Source organism: Apiospora aurea, assembly GCF_038362705.1.
Source record: "Apiospora aurea strain CBS 24483 chromosome Unknown utg000001l_segment0_segment0, whole genome shotgun sequence".
Classification (NCBI taxonomy): Eukaryota; Fungi; Ascomycota; class Sordariomycetes; order Amphisphaeriales; family Apiosporaceae; genus Apiospora; species Apiospora aurea.
The window spans coordinates 1,461,509-1,486,541 of NW_027117388.1; the positions used below are offsets into that span (position 1 = coordinate 1,461,509).

Genomic DNA, 25,033 nt, shown 5'->3' on the forward strand with positions numbered 1-25,033 from the left:
TCCAATTGACTCTGACCAATTGGAATGTATGACGATACCCCTGAGCTATTTGTTAGTGCTGTTCTAGCGGCTCCTGGATCACCAGCACAGCCCAAACCCCTGTGACTCACGCGCTACACCGGCTACTAACATCATCAGCGCCGCGATTACTTAAGTATCGAGAACAATTCGATAACCCAAGTACTCGTCTCCCTTGATCCCATCAAACCAAGACACAAGCAACTACAACCATGGATCAACTACAGCAGCAGCGGCCCACATTCCTCGAGCTCCCTCGCGAAATCCGTGACAAGGTTTATGAGCACCTCTTCATCCAACCCAAGGACATCGATTGCTACCGCGTCTGGTTCACAACCGCTAGGCGGCTCCGGCGCCAACTCGCACGTGAGGGGGCCGATCCGGACTGCTGCGGCTGGCGGGACTACGGCTGCGGCGCGCACTACGAAGCGCGCCTGCGCACGCACGGCACCGCGCTCCTGCGTACCTGCCGCCAAGTCCACAACGAAGGGACCGAGGTCATGTACGCACGCAACGTGTTCGCGGTGGCGCTCGAGCAGCGGTGCGTCTTCCTCCGGCTCTTCAACGTCGGGGAGCGCAACTTGCGACTCGTGCGTCACGTTAAGCTAACGGCTTACACGGATTACCATGGATACTACATCACGTACGATCCCGACGATACCCGCCCCCGTGGCGACGGTCACTGGGGCGAGCGGCCGTGGGAGTTCTTCGGTGGCAACCCCGCCACCGGCGATGAGGTGCCCGCGCCGCGGGTTGGCGGGCGCTCATGGGCGGAGATCTGAAAACGCTGCAGGTCGCTGCGCTCGTCCCCAACTGGGGTCACCACCGCGGGTGGCCCGTCTGGGTCGACCAGCTGGAGCACGTTCTGAAAGTCATCGGGGACGTCATCCCTGAAGGTGCGGACGTGACCGTCGACGACAACCGGTCCCTCTTCCTGTGCGACGCCGTGGACCGCTGTTTCTCCTCCCGCAAGAAGGGGATTCGTCGGGTGCGGCTGCCGGAGGGTGACGCGCACTACAACAAAAAGGGCCGCTTTGATCCGGACGATGTGGACGGTGCACCGCTTGATCGCGATGGGGAGCCTATGCCTGAGAAGATCCTGAGGCGCTTGCCCAACCACCCTACCGAGGCTCTTCCATTTGCGTTATTTGGTGAGGAAGATGACGGTTCGCGAATGTAAGAGAACTCGAGGACTTTTGCTCAGCCATCCCTGGGAAGACTTTTGACACACTCCAACTAACTACTCTCACAATTTTGGCATTGATCAGGTCTGAAATCTCCCCGCCACTGTGGGCTGTCTTGTACTATATTTACCGGACATACTATTGGTGACAGTGTTACTTAACAGCAGTCAGTGAGCATGCAACCGCCACTATTCGACTGGATGACGTGGAATGTAAGCAATCTTTCACAAAGGGGATGCATTAGACCAACAAATAGGCCCGGAGCAGCTACAGAGTAATGTAAAGCTTTCCCGTCAAACCTATGTCACATGCATAATGGCGAAAGGACATGAGACGCTCGGCTATATGTGTATCAATTCGCTCGTTATCATATTAATTCCCCTACCACTACATGTATCCAGTCGCCAACAAAGTAATAAGAATATTTGAAGAAAAAAAAAAGTAGGTTAAGGAAAGTCAAGAAGTGTACCACCACATAACAACACCCTAATCTCTCTCATACAGTCAATCTCCACCAGGCATCCAAGCTCCTCGTCCGTGGAAAGGGCAACCTCGGGGAAGCCGAGTGGTGTGCATGCTTACAGATGCCCAACTCACTCGAAGTCCCCTTACTCAAGGTTCCCACTCCGTATTATGAACGAAGACTTTGTTGAGGCCTCTGGCCTCTGGCCAGTCTACCAGAAGTGCCACCAAGGCGTGGACTTCGGAACCTTCTTCTCCATCTTGGCCCAGCGGCCAAAGGTCTCCTCCCAAGTCACCTTAGGGTTCCAGCCCTGAACGGGATAGCCCTGAGCCTGAGTCGGAGCCGGGGCCTTGACGGTACCCGGGTAGACGGTGACCTTGGAGCAGCTGGAGCCGTAGCCGTAGCCGTGGCTGCACGAGGTGGTGACGTAGGGCGTGGGCGAGACGAAGGTGACGGTGGCCGTGGTGGAGCGGCCGGTGATGGTGGTGGTGCCGGTCACGGCGTTGGTGGCGGACGTGGCCGAGAGAGGCGAGGTCGTCCAGGAGGGGGTGTAGGTGTAGGTCGAGGTCAGGGTCGAGCGGGTCGTCGGCAGCAGGAAGCAGATGGAGCTGGAGGAGGAGCCGTAGCCGGCGGGGACGCAGGTCGTGCTTTGGGTCGCCGTGGAGCTGGAGCTCTGGACGGGCAGGGACGAGGAGGTTCCGAAGACGCTACTGCTGCTGCTGGAGGTGACGGGAGTCACAGTGCTGTAAGTGGTGGATGCAGTCACGGTCGACGTGGAGACAGTCGAGCTGCTGCTGCTAATACCTCCGGTGGAAGAAGTACCGACGGGGCTGGAGCTTGAGTAGGTGTAGACGGAGGAAGAGCTGAGAGCGGTGCTGCTGGTCGACTCGGTGCTCTGGATCGAGGAGGAGTATGTGACAGTAAGAGTGCTAGTGATTTCCGAGGCCGTTGAGGAAGAAGTAGAGACACTGTACGGGGTCGAGGTGGTAGACCAAGCCTCAGTGCTTGAGATGCCAGAGGTCCATACGGAAGAAGAAGTGTAAGGGATGGTGGAGTACTGGTAGCTGGATGGGCTGGATGATGAAGAAGAATAGCTGTAGGGACCAGTAGAAGAGATGGCGCTGCTGCTGGAGCTGGGCGCCGTCGGGAAAGACTGAGTGGGAACCGTGATGGTGGAGTTCCACTTGTAGGTTGTGGTCAGGCTGACAGACAGGCTGGACGACTCAATGATGGTGGTGCTCTCAGTCTCACTGGGTAGGTGTCAGTATCAACAACACCACAAAAAGGCAGGTTATTGGTTCGCGGTTGGAATATGACTAACCAGGTATCAGTGGTGCTCTCCGTCTCGGTGGAAGCTGTGGAGGAGCTGTAAGGAACGGTAAGGGTGGTGGACGGAGTGATGGTCTCGACGGTCGAGGCACTAGTCGTGGGGACGACAATCACGGTGGAGGTGATCGTAGACTTGATGGGGCTCGAGGAGCTCGTCGCCAGGCTGGAGGAAGAAACCGGCGAGGAGGGAGGCACGGAAGCAGTGCTAGACAAGCTCTCGGGGATAGTGCCTGAGCTGCTGCTGCTGCTGATGGGCGTGGTCAGGGTCAAAGAAGTGCTGGACGTCAGCGAAGACGACCAGGCGTTGGTCGACGAGAGGCCAGAGGCGCTGCTTGGAGTGTAGGTGGTCCAAGGCAGGCTGCTGGTCTCGGAGCAGCCCGCGAAGACAGTCAACGTCGAGTAGACGGTGGTGGTAGCTCCGCATTCCGGACCACAGGCAGTCACCGTGTATGGACCGTCATCCCTTGGACCGAGGGCAGCAACAAGTGCTGTGCTGTGTAATAGTTAGTACTGAGGGAGAGAGAGAGAAAGAGGCCCGGCGGCTGATGGAGGGTTAGACCAACCTCAGGGCAACTGCACCCAGATGAGTGAAAGAAGGCATCTCGAAGACTTGTCGAGGATCTTGAGCGAGGAACTAGATCGTGGAGCTGGGTAGGAGCAGCGGTGGTATGCAAAAGAGTGTACTTGGCCACGAGTCCCCGTTGATCTGAACTGTGATGGTGGAGCTGCTGAGGGAAAGAAGAGAATTCACATTCTGGATCGTGTTCGTCCTCTTATAGACTGATTCCTGTCTGTGAACCGTCGAAGCGAGCATACCGACACAACACCCATCAATGTAGCCATGACAACATGAACATGGCGCGAGGTCTGTTTGCCATGCACGCTCCACGGGGTGTCCAGGATCCAGAAGGGTAGACCTTCCGTCACCGATGCAACGTCCCGCCGACTCGGCCGTGCTTTTTGGGTGCGTTCTGATTAAGGCCATGAGTCAAGTTGAGTGATGTGCATGGCCCCCTTCTCCTCTCAGGGCAACGTCCCGCTGCCATTAAGCTTGGAACGCCATGCGGCGAACGAATGGGAGCCGCTACTGCAAGCGTCTTGATGAGAATGGCTCTGAGACAGGACGATATGATGTCGAGCTCTGCCACAGTGCCGGTTGTTGTCTGACGTGAGTATAGTGCTGGTGTCTCACAAGGATATCACCATCACCCTGCTCTGAGCCCGAGAAAAAGCCTACGACTTCTTTTCATTCGAGAACGAAGCGGGAGATTTGCCCGTCCAGTGCGACTGTTTGTTTGCATCCCATGGTTAATTAGACGACGTCGGACTCCATGGCATCACGATGATGATGTTCCAGCCGCACCGCAAACAGACTGACTACTGGTACCAGAGAAGGGAACTTGGACTTGTAAACATCAGACGACACGGACAGATAAACATGGGCTAATTGTTTGCACAGGATCGCCAAGTCAAACCGTCCATGCTGGGCTCTAGGATCGGTCTAGGCTTGGCGGCGCCGGCGACCAACGGGCAGAAGTTAATCAGTTTCTAGGTTTCTACCCGTGTCCAACGGAGATTTCGTTTTTCAGGGGTCGGCTTACGCTAGATGCAAGTCTTCCCTCTCGCATGCCCTAATCAGGACGCCACCGGGACGAAGCATGATGCACGCTGCACGATCCCGGCGCTGTTCCCAATCCATGGCAAGATCAACGGGCCAATAATCGTCCTCACCGGTTTCATTGGTTCTAAATTAGCTCTCATGGGTGCATCGATGTGGAGGGGAGAGCTCTGCCACCGACGCCATCGAGTTAAGTCGAAACTCCATGGGAATCAATAGGGAGCAATACAGCACCATGGCTCAAGACGATAGCGTTGTCCAATTTGCAAATACTCCGAAAAGAACAACGCGAGGAGCGACAAAGGCAGGCCTGCCCCCTCTCTCATTCAAGCTTGTGGGTGTGTACCTGCAGCGGCTGAGCCTGCGCGCTTCCGGACTGAGTCGGGCAAACCTGCAAAGTCTCGTGGTACGAAGGACGCAGCGAACCGGGCTCAAGGGCCTGGGACCTACAGCAACATCTTCATGCTGCTTCCCTTCGCGCCTTGCATCTGCACTTTGAACGTTGCAGCGATCTCGCATCCATCCCACCATCTCTGTCACTGAGAGGGAAATCGCGTAGGGGTCTGCATGTTTGCTCGCCCGCGGAAGCACATCCGTGCCTCTCGACTTCCCCCTGTCAGTTGAGCTGTCAATCTGTCAACCTGAAAATGGAAAAAGTGTCGGGAAGCGATGCCGACACGCGGGATGCACGACGGGCTTCATGTATATGGAAACATGCCAGAAACCTTCCAATTTCGCCCATCAGTTTCTAGGTCCCAGTCTTCTTTCCTTCCGTCGGGAGCCTCGAGAAATAAACCACGCATGCTGGTCGGCGGCGTACTCCTTAATGAGCGCCATGCGTTTGTTCGAGGTAAATGGTGCCTTTGTGCACGCACCAAGACGAAAACAGTCCAAGACATTCAAGCTCGTGAAGGGCAACTCCCTATTTTTGCCAGGGTTCGTTTGACAAACTGGCTGGCTGGCTGTTTGTCCCACGGCCCCGATCACGAGCCCAAGGGCCGGGATGTGATTTAGGAGGTCAGTAGCACCCGTGCAACGGGAAGATCGAAGAAGACATCCTCCAAGTTGCCCCACGCTATCACCGCGTTTGCTGGTGTTTGCTGCCGACAGCAACGAAGGACCAGGGGATGATGCACCTGGGACTCTACGCCAAACGGCAAGCTCAGCACGCGATACGCGAGGTGGGGGAATGGCCCCTGCGCTGTCTGTTGCTCACAGGCTTGCTAGTTTCGCCGAGTCGGCTTTGCTAGGCTAGACTTTCCCTTTCAGGGGGGCGGGCAGGGTAGGCTGCTGTTGTGCGACTCGAGGCCCCCCCAGTTGACCCGGCTCTCGTCAAGTACTCCCCCGTCTCCAAAGCTAGAGCCAAATACTCGATAGGTTGGCAATTGGGGTTCGAACAACAGACTTCAAATAACGTGAAGTAAGAATGAGGATGTTGGTCCGCGGAGGAAGGAACAGGTGGGGGAGATGCGATGAAGGGGCTTCAGCCGCAACCACGGAGACTTACAAAAAGCAATTTGATGTGATTGATCGTCCATTCCGGCCCCAGCAAGCCAGGCGCGCAAGCCATGCGTCTTGGATGTCTTGGTGCTGACAGCCGCAGGAGTCCGTGCTGGTGGGCCGAGATGCCAGTCAAGCCGACGGCAGATCGGCCCGGAACATACATACAATGGTGTAAATGAAGCCATTGCGGGAAAAGCTGACCCGGCCTCTTTTCGGTGATGACTTCAACCACCTCCATTCCGACTGTCTCAGGTTTTGGTCGCCGACCAAGGCAGGTAGTGCGTTTGAGGCTCCATGGCGGATCTTGGTGTGAGACATCATCTCCGGCCTGCTCGGCGGCGCCTTCGCCAAGAACGGGCTCGGCCTCTTCGACGGCCGCTCCAAGCTCGACGTCAACGCTGGTGAGCAAATACAGATACACTCACTGTCTCCACTGCCTCTTCTGTATATCATCGACGCATGAGAGAGACCATGAGCCTCACAAACAGGAATCGTCGGCGGCGGTGTCTCCGACCTCCTCAAATGCAAGTGCAAGCAGACTGCCGCCTTCTGCCAGAACTCCGGCCTGTCCCAGGTTAGAAGCCTCCCTCCTCATCCAGCTTTCCCGGTCTTCTAACATGATCGATTCAGAACGGCCTTGTCAACGCTGGCCTCCCCTGCCTCGCTCTCGATGGCTTGCTATAAATGACAGCTCCCTTCTCCTCATCCGGAGTAACAGCAGCATGATTCATAGTTGCTTCTACTGAGTTCTACGAGGTATAATGGGCGAAAGGTGTAGTACCTGGGGGATAGAAGGATTGATTTCAAAATGGTGTATGATGAGTATGCTTGGTACACGATAATTCAACTTGAGTCACTCGTTTCAGAAAAGCCACAACTCATTTTCATTCATGCATTGTGATTAAAGAGTGCCTCTTCGCTTTTGGCTTCGAATTCCGGGAGGGTCTAAGTAAACTAAGGGATGAATTAACAGCAATCTGTTGAGCACTTTTTGGGAGTGGTGGTGATAGAATTTGTGTGAAGAGGTGGATGGGAGGATGAGAGATAGGGGCGTCGGACGCTTCGAGGGTCATAGAAATATGAGTTGCCGAAGTTCAGGTATGATAGTGAATATTAGAACCAACTGTCACCTATCCTGTACTTCTCAAAAGCCAGCTCTCTTGCCTTCTCCTGGAATATGTCCCCTCTTACCGATTCCTCCCTACCCCAGGCCAGAGTGCAACCAGGTCGCAAGCATTGGAAACGAACTACCGCCATAATCGTCATCATCATTCCGTCTACAACTAAAGCCGCCTACCATCGCCTTCGGAACATAAGCAAACATGATGGTAGGACCAAGCCCCATTATCTGGCAGATTTTAGCATAGTTCATGGTTGACATTGTCTTTCCAGCTCTGGATTCTCATCGCCGCCTTGTTGACTCAACTCATCACTGGCTTGCCTATTGCTACCCTAGTCGTCGATTCTGCGAAGGTGGACGATGGAGATGACCTTTCGTTTGAACTCCTCAACAATGTGACTGACTCGCCTGCCTTCGTTTCCCATGACACCAATATTTCCCCGCGCAGCAGGATTGTCAAGCGTACTAGTTGGCTGTGGGACCCCCCGGGCTACGACAATTCGCATCCTGATATACCGCTCCTCTTGAATCCCGAAAGGTACAACTACAACAGTTTCGCTAGGAGACACAACAAAATTCCGCCCGGCCTTCTGACGGGGCCTGGGCCTGACGCGAAGGGCCGAAGAACCAAAGCCTTGGCCAGTAGGTTTTACACCCAGGAAGAGATTTATACCGCCTTCAGAGCCGGTGCATTACTGCTGATGGATATTATGTCGCACCCGGACACGGCCGACGACGAATACGTCCCCTATAATGGTCAAAGGTTCCCCCAGGAAGACCGGGGTCCCAACCGGGCGACAAGGGTTCGGATAGGCCTGGGAACTTGGTATTCACACAGGGCTCAGCAGGACCTACCAGTCGAGCAGAGAACTACCGCCGTCTATGAGTACCTACTGATCGCGGGCGGTAACTATCCCAGTGTGAATATGGGACTGGGAAACGTGAGGGTGAATAACCCCGGCCCCGACCGCGTACTGTTTCAACTCATGCGCTGCCTCCCCATCTTCCTTGGGGTCGTCTCTCAGCGGGATAACATTGTTCGTCGACCGCAAGGAGAGAATCGCGACGTGTAAGTGTCACGTTTTTCTTCTCCTTTTTCTTTCTTTTTCTTTTTTCTTTCTTTTCTTCCTTCATTCTAATTCTATCACTGACCGTGTTTTGACGAGCAGTTGGGCCTCTCCCGTCAACGAGGCCAACGGGCATCCAGACAAAGGAGTGGCAAACACTTGGTACTATCCTGGATTGGACACTTGTGCCAGTGTCGACGGCCCCAGCAGAAGTGCATTGAAGGGCAGAAGCCAACAACAACGGGTCGCACCGGTGAGGGGCGTCGAGTATACGGCGACTCCCACGCCCGATCCAGATGACGGCAGGGGCGCGCCGGGAGAGGGGAGCGGTGGTGACAGACCTGTCGGCCCGGGCGGGTACGGTGAATCTGGTGGCGGAGCGGCTGGGCCCCAGGGGGGTTCGAGCAATACGCTATGCCGATACCTGGCAACGCTTTCAAGGCTGGGTGGAATACCTCCATACCGGGTCCCAGCCATCTGGAGCTCTAGCTAGCTTGCGTGGAGGACCTGGCTGCTGGAGGTATCTCTCTTTATGTGTGTGTGTCTGTGTGTCTGTGTGCACTGTACTCAGAGAAGGCACATCTCGCACAAGACTAGGTACCACTGGAGGGACATGCTCTACGTCTCATATGCTTTCAAACTTCCCAAAGGGCATTATGTTCGACTACGAAGAGGTGGGGATACATACGTAGGATGTGGCTGAAAGGAATGGATTGATTTGTTATGTCACAATAACGGCGGTGTCGCTTCCCGGGTGATCGTAGATCAGCTGCTCCTATGCGCATTTAGGGCCAAGAAGTGATGTTGCTGACTGTAAATCGGTTCGGGGTTCAGCCAAGAATAGCGGGTCTGCCACACAGAGCACCCCCGGCGCAGCATGCTGCATACCAAGCAACGGCCACACCTTCTTCCCCGGATGTTGGTCGGTCAGTCACGATGGCCGGACTGTTCCAGCCGTTCGGGAAGTGTGCGTAGAATTGACGGCTTCACTAGGCCAGAGGCCCCGAACCGTTTTTGACACACTTCAATGTTGAACGGAGGCAATTCAGGGTCTAGCCAGTTCGTGCAATGGTGGGCGCTTTCAAAGGCGGCCCCGAATTGAAAATGAACGAAAGAATCGCTTTCTTTTCTATTGGGCCAAAAGATGTCCATCAGAGTAAAGTGTAAACTGTGGATGCAGAAGATGCAACTGTGCAGTTCCCCTGAAGCTGAAGCCACTGGCGGCCGTTATCCGTAATGATCTATTGGGAATGCAAATTAATGCGGGGTGCCAGACGTGTCATGCCTTGCAAGGAACACGTCAATTGAGCAGGACCCTGGCAACTTGGTGCTTGGGGAAAGGCTTGAAAGGGTAGCTGGCGGTACATGCAGCAGGCGATTGGCGGTCGTGCATTGAACAGGGGCCAGCTTAGGCGATTTTAGGGCCGTTTCCTCTGACATCTGAAATCATGCACTGAGGTCCCAAGGTCCCAACCAGAACCCGCGCGAGATGGGAACCTCGATCATTTCAAGCTGAGCGACGACTTCCCATCTCCCACAACACCACCGAGAGATGCCTCTAGAGACGCCATGGACTTCGTGAGTCGCCGCCTGCACCTGATACTGCCCTCGTACCCTCCACAGCAACTGACACGCTGCCCCCGTAGTGGACGCGCCTCTTAGCCAATACCCCGTTGGCCTTGGGGAATCCCAACAAGGATGCCGCCAAAGACCCCGTCAGGCGACGACATCGTTTCGAGAAGGAGTACAGCCAGCTCCTGGTAAGCCAGCAAACAGACAAAGCCTCTTCCCTCCTCGCGTGCCACCAGCCTCCTCTAACCACTCCGGCCACCCCCTACAGTCCATATGGCGAAACACTACCAATCTGTCCCACGATATCGACGCCGCCGAGAACCTCGAAATCCGTCTCCAGGAGCTGACCAACCTGCTCGTCGAAGAGTCCCGACGACCTCTGCCTCATCCATGCATCAGCTTCTGCGCAATCAAACAGATCTATGTCCCCATCGCCAAGATAGCAACTTCCTCGTACAATGAGTGGATCATCAAGGAGGCCGTCTTGTTCTTCGCTACCCTCATCGAGAGCGAGGAGGAGGCCTTCGTCGAGAACGATGCCTTTTCCGCCAGCTTGACCAACCTGATGATACGCATTACCGGTGCCAACAGCGTCCGCCTGGCCACCGATACCGAGATTCGCGTCGTCGAGCTTGCCTTCAACATCACTACCAAGATCCGTCTCGAACCCGCCATCCTCTCCGCCTGGTTCAAGACGCATCGGCACGATGGGGCCGCGCAAGAGGACGAGTTCCAGGACGAGAGGGACAAGTTCGCGGGCAAAACCCAAAAGCAGGATTTCCCGCTCTTTTACCTGCTGCTGGACTACATTCACCACGAGGGCAAGGTGGGCGACTTCGCCAGGACAGGCCTGCTGTACATCATCGAGTCGGCATCCAGCTCCGTGGAGCTGGAACGATGGATCGTCGAGAGCGACCTCTCGACCCTGATGGCCACTGGCCTAGGCGCCCTCTACAGCCAGCTCAGCAGGAAGCTGGTGATCGATCACCCGCCCCATAACCTCCCTCCGGTTCTTGCCTTCTCCGACTACGAACATCCCACCTCCACGTCCGAGATTGTGAGCTCCTGCTCTCCCGACTTCCAGCTCCATCTCGATACGTTTCTGTCCGCCCTCCTGTTTTGGCAGGATGTTCTCAACCACTGTCGTTCAGCCGAGGTCAAATCGACGCTTTTGGAACATTTCCAGGTCATTTTTCTGCAACAGCTGCTGTACCCATCCTTGCTACAGTCTTCCGACGTGGACGGCGGTTCTTCTGTTGCCGTCTTGACCTACTTGAGAAGGATCTTGGAAGCGCTGGACCATCCCGACATGATTAATCTCATTCTCCACTATCTGCTCGCATTACCAGACCCCACGAATCGGCCATCGACAAGCGCGGAGCCGGCCGTCAGCGCGGCACGCAAGCGGAAATCTATGGACCTCGCGACGATGTTGAAGGCCCAGACGGCCGTGGTCGACTTCACTCCCCTGCTCTTCAACCTCGTAGATTTGATACATTCTTGTCTCAAATCCCAAAATTACCAGACCGTAAGCGTGACCCTCCAGCTCTTGGCGGCGATCCTTAAGAGGCATCACCGCTATGCTGTCGTCACGTTACTTCGCACTGAAGAAATCTTCGGCAACTCCGCGCAGCGAACCCGCGGAGCTCACGATCAAGAAGTAGAATTCTTGACCACCCTAGCAGGCACTGTAGGCGGACAGGACAACTTCGACGAGGTTTATGACAACATTTTGAAGGACATGATGTCCCGAGTCGAGAGTCATCCTTGCTCATTGAAGCTAGTGGCACCGAAGCTGGTTACTACCAACCAAAAATTGCCTGGGATCCCGGATAGCTTACCTGGAGCCCCGCGGGATGTGCCGCATCACACATTGAGCCCGGAAGACCGCCTGTGGAATTCGTTGCTCGATATCTTGTCTTCTTTCTTCCTGAATCCCGTGGATACAAACTTGGCTTTAACCGAGACTATCATTGACCTCGCTATATGCGGCTATGTCAGCATTGAAGGATGGATTCTGCGCCACCCGAGCACGTATGCGTTCGAGGACGACGAGGAAGCCATGGAGGACATTCCGCTGAATCCTGACTCCACCGAAGCTGCAGAGCTTGAGAAGCTGAAGTTGATGAGTCGGTGCCGGCGGCGACCAATCTGGCAAACTTCATCGCTTCCGCGGATCATGACCGTTCTAGAGACTCTTGCTAACCAGGTCACGTCATATCGCGGGTCGATCCCGAGATTCGAGGACCTTGTCCAACAGCGCCGCGAAGCATTCCAGACTGCCGACACGATTGTGCTTAATCGCCCTGCCAGATCTGCCTCCACGGCGGTCACGCCGATGCCCGAGTTGGTGAGTGATGACGACTCGCGCTCGGCTTCGCCGGTACGGCCTTCTGGCTTCGAGGGTTTCGCGCAACGGCTCCTGTCCGACCTGGCCGGCACCCCGAGCCGCTCGGGAAGCCCCCGGGGCCGGAAGGACATGCACCGAAGCTCGAGCAACGCGTCGGTCACTTCGTACACGCCGAGCACGAAACCGCTGCCGGCCCCGCCCAAGGAGTTCCCGCTCAACTACGACACGCCCAACCGCAGCGGCGTGGCCCGGTCATACTCCATCGGCCAGAGCCAGCAGCCGGCTACCATGGGTGGACGCGACGGGCCCGTCGCGAGCCAGGTGGCTGCCTTCGCCGCGGTGGATCAGAGCATCCTGGCGCGCAGAGTTGGCTTCCCGAAGGAGGAGGATGTCGCGCCTATTCCTTTCAACTTGAAGAAGAGCATATCGATACACTCGACAGACGACTCCGTCGAGGCGCCGTCTACCCCACAAAGTGAACCTCGAGGGGGCGAGGCTTCGCAGCAGGCCAATAACGATGACGCTCATGGAGAGAGAGAAGAGGGAGATGCGTCTGCTACTACGCCGACAGCCGCCGATGGTGGACGGGAGACGGTCCATATGCCCCCTGCGCCTGAAGACCCGAATGACGACGACGAAGAGGAAACGGGCAGTGAGACTATGGGTGGTGCAAGACCCGACACGGCGGACCAGGCGAATGAGAAGGAGGCCTCGGTCTCGCACGTGGTCACCAATGTCATCATCTTCCAGGCTTTCGTGTTGGAGCTTGCGAGTCTGGTACAAGTCCGGGCCGGCACGTTCAACGAAGTCCGATTCATCTAAGGGGAGCCGGGCTGGTGGTTTACTTCTCGTCTTCCCTTCCTTTTTTCTTCCGTGCAGTGTCGTGTCATGATCATCAATCATCTGGATACCCGCCTTTTGTGTATTACCCAAATCCAACTCTTTTTTCCCTCCTCTTCCCTCCACTTCTCAACAACGTTACTTACACATTAGGGGGTCAACATGCACACGTCCTATACCATCTCTTCACCCCTACTTCTCCCGATTACAGCACAGCATCGAGTGGCGTCGGAGGCAGAGAATCCTAGCAATGGGTAGATAGACTTTTGTGGCGGCGAAAGGAGAAGGGGACCGCGGTTTTCTCTCATCTTGCATAGCAGCAGTAACAGTACTAGTAGTAGGAGCAATAAGTTTTTATTTTTATGATACCTTACAGCAGCACATTGCCAGGCGCCACAGGAGCGAACAGTCAAACGGTAGCCACGAGACAGACGGAGTAACTTTGAATGGGCGGATATAGAGAGAGCAGGAGAGGGTCACTTGGGAGCCTCGACGGTTTCTTGTAATGCAACTAGACTTGCGCGAGGATCACAATCGTCTTTGGTCCTCATTCTTTTCGTAATAAACTTCAATTCGAAACTGGACACCCAATGTCGCCGTCCCTCTATAGTCCAAAGCGAAGCAATTAAAAAATGAAAATCTTCTAAAGTACTTTGGTATCCAACTGCTTGTCCTTGGTTCAATTGTGTCGTAACGTCGTGAGAATGTTATATGGTATCATGTGGTAAAAAGAAAAAGAAATGGTCCCTCCTGAAATCAACGCCCGCCCCTCACTGCACCTTTCAATCACGCCATGTGGACAAGCCAACTCAACTCAACCCCTGGGCGAGAAAAACAGCCCACCACGCGCAACGCAAGCAAGCACGCAACGAGGCAAGTGCAAGTTTTCGCAATGCACATCATCATCTCATTCCAAATGAACCGTCATCCGGATTGATTGATCAACACGGACCATTACAACCGCACTTTGCTCCCGGGCGTTCGTTATCCCCCACGTCACGCCTCACTTTTCTCATATCCTTCGCATCCTCAGCGGAATTCATCGAAGTCAAACCAGTCAATGGGTCGATGTCTTCAAGAATTTTAATAGCCCTTGACAGTCACAGCCCCAACCGCCAACGTCTCGATGCGTCCCGCGTAGAGCTTCATCATATGACAGACCGGATCCCCCCAGACCACGCCCCGGAGCTGCTCGTCCGTGACGGTCTGGGCGACGACCCCCTCGTCGAGGCGCTCGTGCACCGTCTTGCGGCCCTTGAGGCGCGCGTGGGGGTCGCCCGACCGCAGAACGACGAGGCGACCCGCGTTGCTGAGGGTGCTGGGTGGGACGTGCCAGGTGGGTTTTGGTGGAGCCGAGGTCGAGGACGACGACTTGGACTTTTTCGAGGAGGATGTCGAGGTCTTGGTGGTAGGCACTAGAGCCGTATAAGAGGCTTTTATGAGAGATGTCTTCGACGTCTTGGGCAGTGCTGATGTGGATTCCGACTTTTTCTCCTTGGGCGGTTTCCCGCTGGCCCCAGGTCTCTTGGGAAGCTCGGGCGTGCTGCAGTGCGAAGACGAGACCGAAGAAGCCGAGCCCTTGCGCCCACTACTGCTCTTGCTGGTGCCATCATTCGGGACGGGCGCGGAGAAGAGCTCCAACAGGCTCTTGATGTAGGCCTTGTCGGCGCGGGCGACCGGGTCCCCCTCGTTGACGAACGCGAGGAAGAGCGACTTCTTAAGCTCGGGTCTTCCCTCGGGTTTCGCCAGCGGCAGGAGCGATACGGGCGGCGCGCCAAAGGTGACGCAGTGCACGCGCTTGAAGCAGCCCGTCAGGAAGTTGAGCTCGGACGCGGCCGAGCGCGACGTCGCGAGCATGTGCGAGTAGAGCAGGGCGGCGACGGCGCCGCCGGCCGAGTGGCCCGTGATGAGCAGGGAGTGCGACGCCCGGTTGGGCTGCTCCTCGAGCAGCTGGCGCAGGCGGGCGGCGACGGGCTTGACCATCTTGCGGGCGGCCGACAGGAAGCCCGCGTGGCAGAAGTTGCCCGGGTCGTCGAGGAAGCCCAGCGGCGAGGTGGGGGCCGTGTTCAGGTTGACGGCCCAGTCCATGAAAGTTGCGGTGCCTCGGATGGCGAATACGATGGTGTTCATGTGGTCCATGGGCACCGACTTGAGGCGCATGGCCTTGGTGCCCGTGCGCCAGTCGGCGTCGACGTGCGTGTCGCGCTCGAAGCCCTGGGGCTTCTCGTACACCTTCTCCGAGTACTGCGCTGCGAGGCAGAGGAGAGGGTACGTGGGCATATATCTAAGAAAGGGTATCAGTATCAACCGACACATATGCACGTGACTGTCCCAAGATGAAGAACGTACAGTTTGAGTGGCGGCAGGTTCATGGGCAGCCGCGAGTTGGCATACAGCTCGACCTTGGCGAAGTACCCACCAGAGGACAGTAAGGACGTAGCGGCTGCGGCGGTATGACCCTTCGAGGGGTCTTTGCTGCTGCTGTTGCCGTGCTTCTTGGGCACGACTTGCACGCCCCTTGACGTGGCGGCGGGCGCTGGTACTGCTGCCGGTTCGCCAGGCGGCGATGATGCCGAGGGTTGCGGCTGGTAGGTGAACAGGTCCTTTTCGTTGCCAAAGTACTTGTCCGAATCGATCATGGTCATGACGTTGTTGAACTTGCTGAAGATCTGGTCGTACATGGCGGCGCCCTGGTTGAGCAGCTGCGTGGCCTGGCCGTGCCACCGCGGCAGGCCGTCGTCGAAGACCTGATGGACCAGGGCACTGGTGCCCGGGATCATGCCGTCGGCCAGGTCGACCATGGGCTCCATGCGGAACTTGCTGAGGGTCCCGGAACCATAGCTGCTGGTGTTGGTGGGACACACGGAACTTGGTGGCGGTTGGCCAAGGTAGTAGTGCTGATTAACGATGATGGGCGGATAATTGTTTCTCGGGTCCTGGAACGCTTGATATGGAGGCGGTGGTGAGTTTCCTGCTGGGGAGTTATGCCAAGACGGGGGCGTCGGGGAGATAGCCAGCGGGTTGGAAATGGCCCGCGGGCGGTTGTGATTGAGGCGGCGACTGACAGCTCCATTGCGGCTCTGGTGGTGATTGGCACGGTAGAGGTGATGAGGAGGATGGCGATTTATTGTCCACTCGCGATGCTGGTGTCGGTGGTTGTGGTTGAGGCGCACTGCTCTTTCTTCTTCTAGTGAACAACCCCATGATGGTGCTGGTGATCTGCTGCTGTCGATTGACTCGGGAGCTGCATGAACGACAACGGAAGAAAACACAAGCAAGCGGTTCGTCGTTAAGGTGGTAAAAAAGGTGCCTGCTGCGGGAACGAGGAGGCAGTGCAACATCAGTCCTACGTAATAAGTTGAGGCTTCCCGATCGACGGCGCTGGCCCTACTACAACTCTATACGAAACAACGATGTCAAAGAAAAGATGGGTATATGGGTATGGTTATATGGTATGGAAGCGGCCACGAGATCCGGCTCCTTTTTTTGAAGGAAACAAACAAAAGTCAAGGTGATGCATTTGGAGGTTGCTTTTAAGGTAACATGCAAAACGTTGGCTGGGGGTCGTGTTTCTTTCTTTGCCGAGAGCCCCCCTGTCAGTGTCACGATGATTAATTGATCGGACTTGGAGACAGGCAATGCAATAGCGACCGCGTTTTAGTGCGCCTTGCCCGTTTTCAGAAGGGACCCCCTGTCGTAAATGGGTTTCGCGCTGCTGATTGGCCTGAAGGGCGCAGGCTTAGCCCCAATCGGGTGCCCCAAGCCTGCCCCAAAAACACGAACCCAACGAATGGCGATGCGCAGGTGCAAACGACGAACTGCACCTTATGCAGCGCGAGGTTTATTGACGGGCGCTTGGAGGTTTACTCGGTCGACTTTGATTGAATGAGACGACTAACGGTTAGACGATGGTTTTTTTTGTTTCCTGTGGAGTGAGAGAGAGGCTGGTCACCACTCAATCTTCGAACCTGCGAGTTTCAGAGCACCCGCATCGCAGATTGAGTTGCATGCCAATCTGCACGTGCTTGTATTGGAGTCTGTCCAGACTCTCTATCCCCGGGGCACATATTGATTGCCAAAAGCACCGCATGCGGGGTGTTTTGGTCACCAGCGAATTTCTGCGAAACGTCCTTGGGAATTCATTTGCCTGTTGGCTCTAGTCAATTGAGTTCTCTCGATCAGCATGCAGCCTCCGACTCGCCAAAGCATGCATGTACTCGTATTTTTTTCATCAGCTCTTTTTTGGTTCCAGTTGCTGGAATGCTGCTGTCCTTGATCTTTCTTTTGCGGGGTATGGTTCCTAGCAGTCAGTTAGGGCATCTGCTTGCCTAGCTCCGCATGCCTCCCGGGCCGGCGCCGTCCCTCCAACTCGTCTGCTTACTGTTGCCAACCCAAGAACGAGACTGCCCGTCTTCAGTCAACCAGTCAAAAAACCTTGCCCGATCCGGTCGGATTTCAGGAATCAGGAATGAGATCTGAACTAGGACCCACGCCCAACCATCTCATAGCCGCCCTTCGGTGACTCACTGGACGTTGGATTGAGCAACAGGACTTGTGGGGGTTGAGCCACAGAACCGCCTACGGTTGGCTGTGTTTGTCTTTGGAGAGTGGCTTGAGCGTGTCAATGTCGAGCTCTACGACGATTGATCGACCTCCAGCTAATTTCAGAACTTGAACCCCGTCCGACCGGTGCTGTGGATGTCTGGCCGTCGGCTAGATCATTTTCACTTGCGCAAGCAGCAGACACTACCGTGAAGCCGACCGCTGCCCTACAGCAGTTCGGCCGAAGCCCTACTTCTGAGGGCCGTAGTTCCCCACCACAAGGCGATCGGCGCCCTGGAGAAGTTCTAGCCCGGCAGCTTGCGCCGTTCGGGGGGGTTATCCGCGGCATACAAGCCAGAATGATCAGAGCTACGGGTAGGTCCCCCACCTTGGTGCAATATCGGCCACTCTACACGTTTCACACTCCGGATACGATGTCGATGCGAGGTATCGAACCACTGGTCCCAACAGGATCCGAACGTGTTCGCATTGCTCAATCCTCGGGGGTTCCTAAAGAGGTTCTTCGACACAGCACGCGTTGGCAGCCCATGGCGTTATCATAGTTGTCTCTTCAACTCTATCAATGTGTGTGAAGGAGCGCCGTGATGAATGTTATCTGGCTCGAGGCCGTTGTTCATGAAAACTACGCCGATGCAACCCTCGCCTTTCACTTTTTGCTGCTATTTAGGGCTTACGTTGACATGACACGTCACCATCCTCGAAACCGGTATCATGGGAGTGGCTGGCTAATAGTGCGCGAGGCTTGCATCGAGTCGCAAGATGATATACCACAATCTGGGTAGTTGGTCTTCAGTAAACCAGGACTTCAATGATGTGTAATGTATGCGGACAATCGTACAAGGCACTACTCCCGAAAAGGGCATCATTAAGGTGCGGCAAGGGCGGAGCAATCATACCTCATGTATTACTACCTAATGCAATGGAAGTATGTGGAAGGGCCCAGCATATCTTATGCAGCTTCGGGTCTTTGGATGCTCTTATGATTTCTAAGGGCGCCGCCGTCCTTGTGATTGCTGCGAACTACCGCCCGCTATATCGTCACTAGCCAGCTCTCCTGCAGACACTAGGTTATTCCAGACCCAGCCAACTGATCCACGCGTTTGCAGCTCACCCGGGCTTACTATAATAGTCTTATAGATGTATGATGACATCGAAACAAGCTGCACTATGTATGTGTTTGTATAGTAGTATCTCATTGCGCTCTGAGGCACAGCATGCTAAACTCTTAGGCTATCTGAAAACATGGCGAATCTCGTTGAGATTACGTGATTCCGTATCCCCTGAATCCCATAAGGTATAGCACTTTGCTTGGGCGATGAAACTATTGCGCCTGGATTCAAGATTGAACATGGAGCCCACACTGACACGTACCCCTGCTTGTATGCATGTAAATATGCAAGTGGTGCAGTAGTATCTTGATATACCCAGAGATGCATAATACTAAACACTGAGAGGTCTCGAGGAATAGATTCCCAACCGACACCGGAGCACCACGACGACAACGGACACAGCTCCAACAGGCGCCCCGGTGTTCAGAAAAGCTGATACCAAGCCAGTCCTGTCGAGTCTTTAACCATGATACCGATTCCGAGCATGCTCCCTGGAGTACCTCGTCCTGTGGGAAGTTGAAGGTAGATGTCCAGATTAAGAAATGGCTATATTCCAAAGTACGTGACAGAGTCTGAGTTCGCATGACATGTCCCATGCTCCTACGTTCGTAACTTGGTTCAACAAACCCAGCTTCCTAGTGTCAGCTCCTACAGACAACCCATATACCAGCACGACAGATTTGTCACGCCGGCCACTCGTAGAACGACGGATTAGGGCCGAGTACTGACGTTTTACAATATTCACATACACTACCGACTTCGCGAATATGGCACGGCCTGCTGAGTATTCCTCAATTCAATATTTGTGTCTCAAAAGAGGTATCTGTGTCGAATGGAGTGCTTTCGTGACGACCTATCAGTCCTTCCTCGCGTGCACCCCCAATATCAGATATCTATATCTGACCATCTCCTAGCTGTCCTGTTTCGAGTACAGTAACTCCCTACCAAAAAGAGCAATGCCATTGATGCGTAGGATGCGTTCCAAGTCAAAGCAAGCATTGGTATTTGGTAACATCGTGGTCAGCCTGTGCGACCTTATCGGTATGTGATGCAACCACATAGCTGGTTCGAGGCCGAAGCTTGGAATCTGACAAAACTCCATGCAGCCTCCCTGCAAGCCTGGCGGGGTGCGTTGCCCGTCGGCAACAACCTCTACTAACCATATCGAGCTACTAGTAATTGTCTGAGATCTTCGGTTGTTGCAACCGCTTCGGCCATCGTTGAATATCGTGCACATCAACAAAAGAATATCAAAGGCTAGGCCTAGGCCTGACGCTTGGGCTTGGGCTTGGGCTGCGGTTTGGGGCAGCCAGTGGTATCGTAACAGCCACGGCCCATGTTGAATCCAGGGAGCAGCGCTGGTCTGTTGTGAAATTGGTGGTGTGCAATACAAGTGGGTGTATTTGATCAAGTAAGTTGTGGGCTTATTATCTTGGGGTTTTGGTGTTCGATCAAAAGCGGGTCGTAATATCCAGAGGTCGATGTTGCAGAAAATAGTGTCGAATTTATAGGGGCTCGATTTAGTCTTCAGAATCATTCCTTGTTAACGACCAAGACGTATAACGCCGACTGTCAGCTAACGTTACACAGTAATATCACTATCTTTAACCCAACCAACAAAAGCCGAATACTATCGCATAATCATCTGGAAGCAGTGAGTAATGAAAACCTAGACCCCGGAGTTACTCATTTGGCTACATATATGTTCTCACATCGTCATCAGTAGCACGGATGGACTTCAGGGGCAACATACTAACTACCCACAGCTAGATCTTCCCGTGGCCCTTTATACCCTACTATCATAAATTCTAACGACGTAGAGCTCGGATTATTCTTCATCTTTCCTTCGGGGCGTGACCACCTGTGCGTATTAAGATCGGGCCGCGGTGTTTCATTTTCTGATAAGGCCAAAAAATAACAGCGGAGTGGACTAAAGCAGAACCTGTCAGTAAAATTCAGTTGGACTTGTCCCCAGGGCCAAGCTTTCGTGCGCTCTACTTACGCCCCGCCTATCCCGTATTTCGGGCCCCCTGAAACGACCTGGGCTTTCACCAATACGCCTACGATACCCCATGCACACGTTTCCACGACGTTATGGTAGGACCAACTAGAACGAATGTATAATAGCCCTTTGGTTGTCGCATAAATCGCCAATGTCCGACTCTAGGGGAATAAGTGCGTAATACAAATTAGCCCCAGGTTTTGGGTGCTATATCAGCCACTTGAAGGAACGCCCGCGAGAAAAGAGCAATGTCGGCGCGACTGTTGGTTACAGAATACTATCCCACAGCTACAAGTCCTCAACCCACTGAGGCCTCTTCAGTTCGTCCTCCGTCAAGGGCATCCCTAACCCTGCCATCCGGTTCAAGATCTCTTCGCAACGAGGATGAGACCATTCCCCGACCGGGCTGTCGGGGCTAACAACCACCACATCCGTCAAGTGCGGGTACATCCCATCGGCCTTGCGGTCCGCTAGCCGGTCCAGCTCGTCCAGGAACCGGTGCTCGGCGCCGTTGAGCTGGATCGACCGCAGCGTCCCGGGCGCGGTCGGGAGCAGGTAGCGGTCGTGTTCCGGGGCCGTGATCTCCACGACGTAGCGGTTATCGAGGACGAGGCGCTCGAGGCGCTCGAAGCCGGCGAGCGACCGGATCGCCTCGCCGTCCTCGCGCCAGACCTCGCGGTCGCTGATCGAGGCGACGAAGGCCAGGTCGAGGAGCGTCCGGCCGTGCCCGTGCTGGACCAGGAGGTCGACGATCTCAGGAACCCCGGCCCCGCGGCTCCAGACGAAGAGGGCAGAGAACGTTCGGAGCGCGCGGCAGCTGGAGAGGAGCAGGTCCATGTCGGTGCGGTCCAGCTGGGTGTTCACGAGACTCAGGGTTTGGAGGTTGGCCAGCTCGAGCTTGCGCGATACCCCGTTGCAGCCAGTAATCGATAGCTTGGCCAGGTTGGGCGCAAGTCGCAAGAGATAGGCATAGTCTGCTAGGTCATATGGGGTGTCGAGACCTGAAAGGCGCAGCCCGCGCAACCGGGGCATGGAGCACTTGCCGGGGTCCACGTAGGCCAAAAGGTTCCAAGGAACGGCGAGCTCGCCGCTCAATGCCAAGAGCTCGAGGGAGTGCGTGCGCGCTACGATAAGCTGCGACAGTAGGGGGTATTTCACGATGTGCACGGTTCGGCGGTTCGCGGGCACTTCCGGATCCTCGGCTGTGTCCGGATCGAGGCGGATCGAGCGTCGTGCAAAGTGGAAGAGACGTTCGATTATATCCTCCGTCCATATCGGGGCTTCTCCGGCATTGGCCTCCGGCCCAAGAGCAAGATACCTGACACAGGCAGCAAGATCTGGTGTCCGGAGCAAATTCCACAGCAAGTCAAACAAACGGAGCCACTGGGCCGTTCGGAAGGCGAGGCGATGGTATAAATAGGGACGGGCTATGGTCCGGAGGACGGAGCAAGTCCGGCAAAGATTGAGTAGGCTCAGTCGGTCCTCTGATATTGTCCTCCATTCTTCCTCGTCACGCTGTTTCAGCTGGATCAATCGGGCGTTTTGGACGCCCATCACTACGGCAGCGTCGGCGGTCACCGTCTCTTCATCGTATTGCCATTCTATCTTGTCGTTCACAGACTTATTATGCTCCTTGTCCGCCAGTTGGCAATGCAGACAGAATTCGCGGCAAATATGTTGCAGAAGTTCGGTGGGGAGTGACACAAGAGCCATTGGAGCAACTAGACTTGCAGAGTGAGGAACACAGACGATTGACGTGAAATAGGAAATGGAAAAAGGATAGAGATTGTCCTGTCGCTAGATTTGCTTTTGAAGACCGTGGTAGACGTGTAAAACAGTGCATTGCCAACCAGCTGTGTGAGTGAACCACGAAGCTCAGACTCTGGAGCTGCGGGTGGTCTACAGCACGGGTCTTACCGAAGAGCGGAGACAGCGGCCGCTGCCAGCAATGGCACTCCATGTGTAGAGACTGCCTGGCTGCGTTACGCGAACCGAAGAGCTCGGTATTCCTTGCTTGCGGAAAGGAAGTAGTATTTCAATCAGATACCAAAACTTCGGTATTTAGATATGTCCAGGTGGTGAAAGGTTCACGCTGTTAGGAACGAATGGCTCGTCCAGGGTTGAAAAAGACAGGCATGCGCTGCAATTTGGCGCGGCTTGGCTTGGCTAGGTCTGGTACATTTTGTTCTTTAAGGGCGGGGGCAGAACGAACGCCCTCCGTCAATCCGCCTGCCCTCCCGTCTTGACCGCGCGATTCCCGACATTCAACGACGCCGGGAACCGAAGTAACAGAGACGTAGGCAAAACGTCACATTGTGCGCTGCTTTTACGAGACAGTGTAACACTTCGCTCAAACGCAATGAAAGTACTTTGCACCAATCACGCCTCCCGCCACAGGCCGCATGGTTTACTTCTCACACTGAGGTGCTGACAAGGTGGCCGAGCAGCCATTGAAATTCGGATGCTCGAGGAAACAGACGCGAGCGCGCTCTCGCGCCAGCTCCAATAAGCAATCCTTCTTCCAATTCGGCTGTGCTTGGCTGTTGCTTGGCAAGCTCGTTTCCGGGGGCCATGGGCTAATGATTTGGCCCCCATCCAAGCGTAGGCTGGGGACCCCACCACAGCACCCGACAATACGGCGTATCGAGATGGAATATCCCGATCGGGGACCAGAGACACGCAGGGGACGATGCACGGGAGATGACGCCAAGTCTCGTTGCGGACCAGGATGTCAGATTGGCTTCTATTGTTGAAGAATGGCAGAGCCAATGACATCTCCCTGCCTGGGATACTTGGGGGCAGGAGGGCCAACGTATGGGTCGCATGAAGGGAAAAAGCAATATCTGCTACAGATGTGCCGGCACTTCCAGTTCTTCCCTCCAGTTCTCAGCCCGTGTTATTGTTACTCGATACTTCCACTGGCCGACAGAACCAAAGTGCCGAACGGTGGCTTGATCGAGACCTGCTGCCCTTCCCGACAGACCGACTTATCAATCATCGCCTGGGGCTTTTGGTCTTCGTCCTGGAAATCATTCCCCTCTACACTCGAGCTCCTCCCAGCACAGGCAACGAGAAAGGATGTCGTCGCCCGACACGACCACAGCAGCACCCTCGCTGCCTGGCAACTGGGTCCCGAGCAAAGCAGGCTGCCTCAACAAGAACGACTGGTGGATCTGGAGCTACGACGGTCCGAAAAACGATGCGCGGACCGTTCTCGGAGGCCCATCGCAGACGAACAACTGCTTCCCGTCGACGGGGGACCCTACCGGAACCTACGCCGGCTCGCAATGCCCGCCGAACTACACGCGCGCCTGCCCAGATAGCAGCGTCGCCGACGCCGCGGTTACGTGCTGTCCTACGTATGTGTCTTCTTGCCTGCCACCACGACATCTATCACCTACAATTGCTCTCCTTTACCAAGACTCGTCAGTGCTGACTGGACAATCATTACGGCTACAGCGCATACAAATTCTCCTGCGTGCCCGAGCCCTTTGACATGCCACATCTCGACTTTTTCCGATGCATCTCACAGCATGGGACCACGGGGTCCCCCACCATCACCTTAACAGACTTCCAAGCCAACACACAGAAAAACATACAGCCGAAGCAAGCATCGCATGAGCATTTATTCGCCATAGCCATGGTTTACACGACCCCGGTATGTCCAACTAACAACATCCCACGTTCGGGTGGTTTTTCTAGTCGCGTCTTGATTGCGCCAATTAATCCAGGGCATTTGATGTCTGCGACTAACTGAGCTCAGGCACCAACATCAGCGTCAACACTTGGACCTACGGCCTCCGCATCTTCGGGAGACGCGACCCCGCCACTGCCGTCAGAAACTGGATCAAGCCCGCCGCCGGCATCATCAGGTTCCCACGGCCTATCCGCAGGCGCGAGCGGCGGCATCGGGGTCGGCGCTGGGGTCGGCGTGCTTCTGTTAGGACTTCTCGCATTCTTCCTCTACCGACGGAGGCGTGGGAATCACGGCAGGACCGAGTTGCCGACGACATCTTCCCCAGCAGGGCCGGCGGCACCAACCGCTATGATGTCTCAGAATCCGGCATCAGCGGGGTTCGTGCAGAACGGGACCAGCGGCGCCGGCTACGGCGAACAACACCCGACGGGTACATACGGGACAGGCGGCGGATCCTATTGGGGTACCACGGTCAAGCACGAGGCGCCTGAGTCGACTCCCTCCCCTGTGCCGACATCGAGCACGGTCGTGCCGGGGCGGCATGAGATGGGCGGAGGGGAACCCAGGTCAGAGCTGCCGAGCTACCGGCAATGAAGCA

At 55.4% G+C, this 25,033-nt stretch overlaps 8 protein-coding genes across 8 annotated transcripts; 4 read left to right on the forward strand and 4 right to left on the reverse strand.

Moving 5' to 3' along the window:
* Positions 1-230: 230 nt before the first annotated feature.
* PG986_000470 (uncharacterized protein) lies at positions 231-1,198 on the forward strand (the record flags this gene model as incomplete). Its single annotated transcript, XM_066836692.1, has 2 exons — positions 231-729; positions 756-1,198. 2 exons carry the CDS (start codon positions 231-233, stop codon positions 1,196-1,198), a joined length of 942 nt encoding a protein of 313 aa, XP_066705585.1.
* A 678-nt stretch (positions 1,199-1,876) lies between these two features.
* PG986_000471 (uncharacterized protein) lies at positions 1,877-3,595 on the reverse strand (the record flags this gene model as incomplete). The annotated part of the gene is made up of 3 exons (XM_066836693.1): positions 1,877-2,915; positions 2,987-3,487; positions 3,558-3,595. 3 exons carry the CDS (start codon positions 3,593-3,595, stop codon positions 1,877-1,879), a joined length of 1,578 nt encoding a protein of 525 aa, XP_066705586.1.
* A 1,758-nt stretch (positions 3,596-5,353) lies between these two features.
* Positions 5,354-6,734, reverse strand: PG986_000472 (uncharacterized protein; the record flags this gene model as incomplete). Its single annotated transcript, XM_066836694.1, has 4 exons — positions 5,354-5,817; positions 6,120-6,224; positions 6,281-6,513; positions 6,598-6,734. 4 exons carry the CDS (start codon positions 6,732-6,734, stop codon positions 5,354-5,356), a joined length of 939 nt encoding a protein of 312 aa, XP_066705587.1.
* Positions 6,735-7,437: 703 nt separating this feature from the next.
* Positions 7,438-8,308, forward strand: PG986_000473 (uncharacterized protein; the record flags this gene model as incomplete). Its single annotated transcript, XM_066836695.1, has 2 exons — positions 7,438-7,443; positions 7,508-8,308. The coding sequence occupies 2 exons, from the start codon at positions 7,438-7,440 to the stop codon at positions 8,306-8,308; spliced, it is 807 nt and encodes a 268-aa protein (XP_066705588.1).
* A 1,563-nt stretch (positions 8,309-9,871) lies between these two features.
* Positions 9,872-13,046, forward strand: PG986_000474 (Retinoic acid induced 16-like protein-domain-containing protein; the record flags this gene model as incomplete). Its single annotated transcript, XM_066836696.1, has 3 exons — positions 9,872-9,880; positions 9,949-10,062; positions 10,143-13,046. The coding sequence occupies 3 exons, from the start codon at positions 9,872-9,874 to the stop codon at positions 13,044-13,046; spliced, it is 3,027 nt and encodes a 1,008-aa protein (XP_066705589.1).
* Positions 13,047-14,147: 1,101 nt separating this feature from the next.
* Positions 14,148-16,405, reverse strand: PG986_000475 (vegetative cell wall protein gp1; the record flags this gene model as incomplete). Its single annotated transcript, XM_066836697.1, has 2 exons — positions 14,148-15,348; positions 15,414-16,405. 2 exons carry the CDS (start codon positions 16,403-16,405, stop codon positions 14,148-14,150), a joined length of 2,193 nt encoding a protein of 730 aa, XP_066705590.1.
* A 4,621-nt stretch (positions 16,406-21,026) lies between these two features.
* On the reverse strand, positions 21,027-22,451 carry PG986_000476 (uncharacterized protein; the record flags this gene model as incomplete). The annotated part of the gene is made up of 1 exon (XM_066836698.1): positions 21,027-22,451. One exon carries the CDS (start codon positions 22,449-22,451, stop codon positions 21,027-21,029), a length of 1,425 nt encoding a protein of 474 aa, XP_066705591.1.
* A 1,365-nt stretch (positions 22,452-23,816) lies between these two features.
* PG986_000477 (uncharacterized protein) lies at positions 23,817-24,926 on the forward strand (the record flags this gene model as incomplete). Its single annotated transcript, XM_066836699.1, has 2 exons — positions 23,817-24,097; positions 24,515-24,926. 2 exons carry the CDS (start codon positions 23,817-23,819, stop codon positions 24,924-24,926), a joined length of 693 nt encoding a protein of 230 aa, XP_066705592.1.
* Between the last annotated feature and the right edge of the window lie 107 nt (positions 24,927-25,033).